Raw genomic sequence first — 6,157 nt, 5'->3', positions numbered from 1 at the left:
AAAAAAAACCAGAATTGAATCAGCCAAAGCATTTTCTCAGAAGAAAAAGTTGGCATTTTTTAAGCAGTTTCTGTATGTAGACTGAAAAACAATCCTGTCTGCTCAGCCTCTTGAGTATTGAGATTAACAGGTGTGTAACATAACTCCATCCCTGCCCAACTAATATATCTGCAAATCTCTATGGCCAAATAGAGTAACGTTTTTAGATTTTAGGAATTACAATGTAGGATGACTTTGAGGGTTCATTGTTCAGATTCCCACAAATTGAAATAAATACAAGTACTAACAATGTAGTATATAAGAAGGCATTGCAAATCAATGGTGGTAAAAATCTTTTATTAAATGGTGTTAGAATAGCTGCATAGATAGTCTTTTGTTGTTGTTGTTGTTGTTGTTGTTGTTGTTACTACTGTAACATGCCCTCAGACCTTAGCACATCTGATACCACAATAGAAGTACCATTTAGGCCTAGGAAACCAGAACATGGCATTCCAGCATGGGGTTGGAATTTCCATTGTGAGTTCAAGGCTAGCCTGGCCTATCTCAAAAATAAAGAAAACAAAACAAACAACAACAACAACAAAAACCCATAATATTCTATTGATGTGGCTTTATTTAGGCAGCTTGTAAAGGATAGAGGACCATAAGCAGACAGGAAACAAATTTTGTTGCAAATCCTAGGAAAAAGGACAGCATGTCCTTCAACCCAGAATTGCTCCATAAATACTCATATTCACAGTGGAGTTTGGGCAGAGATGTCAGTATGAAGTATGAGTCACTTTAGTTTTTTATTGAGAGACAAGTTTTGCCATGTAGTCTAGGCTAGCCTCAAACTTAACATGCTACTTTTACCTTTCAAGGACTGAGATTGTAGGCGTGTATCACCATGCCTACCTACTTAGGTATTTCGTGAGTTTACATGGCTAGCAATATGGATCACTGGACCTTAAACTTTGCTATAAAAAACAATTAAAAAAAACACACTCCATCTATACGTAGTGCAGTGAGGATACTTTTTGCAGAAAATAAATAATCTGAATCAAAACAATGGAAACATACATAGTGTATTTTCAAGTTGAAGGACATCCTACTATTTAGTATTTACTCTTCAATGTAGCATTTAGTCTTCAGAATGTCAGTGTTTGAGAAAACACATAAGGACCAAAGATACTAAGAAAAGGTTATTTTAAATACAATATGAAATCTTAGATCAGGTCCTGAGTGTGTGGAGATATTGGAAAACACAAACATGTAAGTATCTTGATTTTTATAATTACAATGGGGCGATGGCTTCAAATGGTTCAAAACATTAAGTGTACAGAGACAAAGAGTATAAGATAAGAAAGACATCAATGCACACTGAATCTGAGTGAAGGAACAAAAGGGCTCTTTGCACAATTCTGGATATACATTTTATTGTTTGAATTTACTTCATGGTAAAGGTTCAGAGACACAGACGGCTGTCAGGAAGTGAAATAAGAGGAAGCACTGAACTGTGTCCTGCTCACTTTCTGAGATAAATAAATCCAGCTTTCATTAATTGTCCAGCTCTGGCCTTACCACCTCATGTCACTGATACCCTGACTGTCATAAAGGAATGGGAGGCAACCAGACATGGGTCACTGACTTCATCCTAGTGGGACTCCAGCTCAGCACAAAGATGGAGACATTCTTCTTCTGGATCTTCTTCCTGCTCTACATATTCAGCCTGCTGGCAAATGGCATAATCTTGGTGCTCATCTACCTGAACCCTAGCCTGCACACCCCAATGTATTTCTTCCTTTCACATCTGGCCATCCTTGACATCTCCTATGCTTCCAACAATGTCCCCAAGATGTTAGTCAACCTTGTGACCCAGAATAAAACCATCTCCTTTGTTCCATGCATCACACAGACATTCTTGTATTTGGCCTTAGCTGCCTCAGAGTGCTTGATATTGGCAGCAATGTCCTATGATCGGTTTGTAGCCATCTGCCACCCACTACGCTACACTATCATCATGAGTTGGAAAGCTTGTGTAGCCCTGGCTGCCACTTCCTGGTCATGTGGATTTATCCTCTCTGTGGCTCATACAATTCTCCTACTAAGGCTGCCCTTCTGTGGGCCCCGGGAGGTGAACCACCTCTTCTGTGAAATCCTGGCTGTTCTCAAGCTGGCTTGTGCTGACACTTTTATCAACCAACTTGTTATCCTTGCTGCATGCGTTTTTGTCTTAGTTGGGCCTCTTTGCTCAATGCTTGTCTCTTACACGCACATCCTTAGGACAATCCTAAAAATGCAGTCGAAGGAGAGCCGCAGGAAGGCCTTCTCTACCTGTTCCTCCCACCTTTGCGTGGTAGGGCTCTTCTTCGGGATAGCCATGTTGGTGTATATGGTCCCTGATTCTGAGCAACGAGAGGAGAAAGAGAAAATTATGTCCCTGTTCCACAGTCTCTTTAACCCAATGCTGAATCCCCTCATCTATAGCCTGAGGAATGCCCAGGTGAAAGAAGCCTTCCACAGAGCACTGCAGAAGAGATTTGTGTGAGATGCATATAGAATGTGAGTTGAGTAAGGCCGTGCTCCTGAAACATGTGGCTAGCTGAAGCAAAATTCAGGGAAGTTTCCCAATAGAAATCTGATTCTATTTGTTTATTTGCTTATCTATCTATCTATCTATCTATCTATCTATCTATCTATCTATCTATCTATCTATCTATCTATCTATTTATTTGTGAGATAGAGTATTACCTTGTGGCTCTGGCTGTCCTGGAAGTCACTATGTCGACCAGGCTGGACTCCAACTTCAAAGGTTCACCTGCTTTCGCCTCCCAAATGCTAGAATTAAAGGTGTGTGCCACCACACATGGCTAAAAGTTTGATTTTAAAAACCATAATTGCTCAAATTCCAGCTCTGGAAGTGGGACAAAATGACAAAAAAAATGATACATAAATTATTAACTCTATGAACCCAATTTCTGTATTGAATTCCGATGAACATAACTTCTGGATTAAATTCCAATTTTGAGAACCTTTCCCAAATGGAACACTATTTCTCACTCATGTTCTTAGCAATATTTACATTTTATCACCAATCATGTATTTTAAAGGAAAGCTAAATACCAGAGCAAGCAGAAGAAATTATAGATTAGAAGATATATATTATATTAAAAACAGAGAAAATAAATGAAATTAATGGTAATTAATATATTTTTCTATTAAAAATTTGACAAAATTATTAAACTTCAGCTCAGTTGACTAGCAGGTCAGCAGAGGAAAGTGGTGGAGAGATAGGAGATAGTCCTGCCTCTAGGAGCATTTGATGCACAATCCTGAGAACCAGGGTTTGAACTCTCACCACAGATATAAGAAACTGGGTGTGGCTGCACACACTCCTGCACCCCAGAGCTGCAGGACTCAGCAACAGGCAGTTTTCTAAAGTCTGATGGCTGACAGCATAGCTCCTGTTTCAGTAAGGGACCCCGTCAAGCAGAGAATGATAAAACAGAACAACTGATGTCCACCTGTACAGCCACTATATGAACTCACACAGAAGCTTACACACACATACACAAGGGGAAAATACTCAGATAACTAAAATTAGCACTGTAAAGGAACATCATCACCAGTTTAGCAGATATTTAAAGAACTGTGGGAGAATTCTGTGAGCAACTATATTATAATTAGGATTTGTTTCTATAAATACTGAATCTACCATCTCATTAAAATGATCTAAGCAGATTCATAGTATATAAAAATTTAGTAAATTTAAAGCTTACCAAAGACAGTTATGGAACATATTGCTATCTTAGTAAACTGCGTCAGAGTTTGAAAGGAAGAATTAACATTATTTCTTCATAAAGATTTTTAAGAATAGTAACAAAGAGAACATTTCCTAAGTTCTTCTATGAGCTCAGTGTCATTGATATAAAAGATATCACAGGAAATACAAACTACAGACCATTCTCCTTCCGTATATAAGTGTATTGTCTCAATCAATCCCAAAACAAGAACTTGTAAACTAGCAGGACAAATACTATGACCAAAGGAGATTTATTTCAGAAGTACAGTAGTAAGAATATACAAAACTCAATCAATGTACTATATCATGTCAAATAAATAAAGGAAAATATAATCTCTCCTTACATTTATTTAAAGCAATTGACAAACAAGTCTCACACTTTTTCATGAGAAAAACACATTCAACAATCTAGAAACACAAGATAATCCCTTTAATCAGAAAGGGATTCATGGCAACACCATAGCTACAATAACAATGAACTGTTAATAGCCAGATGCTTCCCCCTCAATTTAAAAGGAACAAATTCAAGTGTATCATCCTTTATTTCTTTTATTAATCACATAGAAAAAAAGACAATTAAGTTATAACGTGAAAACCAAACTATATAAAGATTCCATCCTACTCCACTTACAATGTCAGTCATTAAAAATATCACTGGTGCCGGGCGGCGGTGGCACACACCTTTAATCCCAGCACTCGGGAGGCAGAGACAGGTGGATCTCTGTGAGTTCGAGACCAGCCTGGTCTACAAGAGCTAGTGCCAGGACAGGCTCCAAAGCTACAGAGAAACCCTGTCTAAAAAACTAAAAAAAAAAAAAAAAGGCAAGAAATGCTGCCAAAGAAATAGACACAGGGAATCCATGAACTCCACTGATAAAAACATAAACCAGTCTGGGTACTGTGAAAGTTTCTCAAAAACAAGCAATCAGTGTGGAAATTTCTCAAAATTTAGCAATATAAATGTTCCATCTATTGCTCAGCACTCATTTGTATCAACCCTTCTCAGCGAATATCTACAAGAGAGGCAGAAAGAACATAAGAGCTGAAGAATGGTGTGTGGGGGGGGTGCTGTAAAACGCTGTCCACTAGACGCAACATGGTTGTCGCATACCTAAACACACAAAAGCTTTGTTACCTTTTACAGTATCAAGACACTTAAAAACTCCAGCATGATTTTATAAACCTATGACAGCATCAAAAAATCATGAAAGGGATATGAGCAGAGGAGTAACAATAGCTCCCATAATTTAACTCCAGATCCCTCACTGAGTGAAACTGAAGATGGTCTTGTAAAAACACACGTGGCAAAAGAAGATAGCAGAGACAAGAGTAGCAATAATGGAGACTAGTAGAAGTAGTCAGATTCTGGGTCATCTGAAAAGAAAACCTAGCACAATTTGCTGATGAGTTAGGTAGATGTAAACTAGCCCACCTACTATGGATTTTTTTTCAAAGGTCTACCATAAGTGTGTTCGTGGAAGACTCCAGCATATCAGAGACAGTAACACATCGTTGTTTATTGTATACCTATTCCTGGTAGCTAAGTGATAGATCTAACCTAAGTCTTGAGTAATAAGAAAAGAGTGTATATATAAACGAGGGGATTTGTTTCAAACTTAAAGAAGGATAAAGTTAATGCCATTTATAAGGAAAAATGTGCAACTTGAGATAATCATATAAAGTGAGTTTGGCCAGTCACAGAAAGACAAATATCATATGTTTTCTCTTGTTTGTGGTTTTCAGATTTTCTTTAGTCATGTTAAATCATAAATTCATCTATAAAATGGCATTAGAACTGAATAAAGGGAAAATAAATGAAGGAAAAAAGAAGACAAATGGAAGAGGGGAAGAGGGGTAAAAACATGGAGCAAGTGGAAGAAGGAACATGGCAGTGCAGGATATGCTTACCATACAAAGTATATCCATAAAATATATTATATGAATAAATAAATTTTAAAAATTCAGCATGAAGAGGTAAGGAGATCCCAAGGTCCCACCTTTGACTGAGGAGATTTTGACACTTGATAACTGCTGAGGATATAAGAGTCATTTTCTGCTCATGTCCCATGATGGTCACAGGCCCATGCACATGTGGACAACACTGCACTAAGAGGGTAAAAAATAAATTAAGCCATCAAGGTGGAAGGGAGATGTAATGAGGGGTACAGAAGGGACCTGGGGAAGAGAACAGAGGGTGGATATCATCAAGGTATATTGTATACATATCTGAAGGTCTAAAAGATAAAATAGGAAATATTAGTTTTTTTATTGAAAAAAAAATTTCCGCCTCCTCCCAGCCTCCCACTCCACTCTGCCTCCCCCCACTCCTTTCCCCTTCTCCCCACTCCTCTCCCCCTCCCTCTCCATTCTGAAGAG

The 6,157-nt window shown here is 38.1% G+C and overlaps 1 protein-coding gene across 1 annotated transcript; it reads left to right on the top strand.

The window, feature by feature from the left end:
- The first annotated feature begins 1,597 nt into the window (after nucleotides 1-1,597).
- Nucleotides 1,598-2,527, top strand: LOC101988661 (olfactory receptor 2A2-like). Its single transcript, XM_005363801.2, has one exon. The coding sequence runs from the start codon at nucleotides 1,598-1,600 to the stop codon at nucleotides 2,525-2,527; it is 930 nt and encodes a 309-aa protein (XP_005363858.1).
- Nucleotides 2,528-6,157: the final 3,630 nt, after the last annotated feature.

This window comes from Microtus ochrogaster, linkage group LG12 (genome assembly GCF_000317375.1).
Source record: "Microtus ochrogaster isolate Prairie Vole_2 linkage group LG12, MicOch1.0, whole genome shotgun sequence".
Classification (NCBI taxonomy): Eukaryota; Metazoa; Chordata; class Mammalia; order Rodentia; family Cricetidae; genus Microtus; species Microtus ochrogaster.
This window is presented reverse-complemented; position numbering and strand designations above follow the sequence as displayed.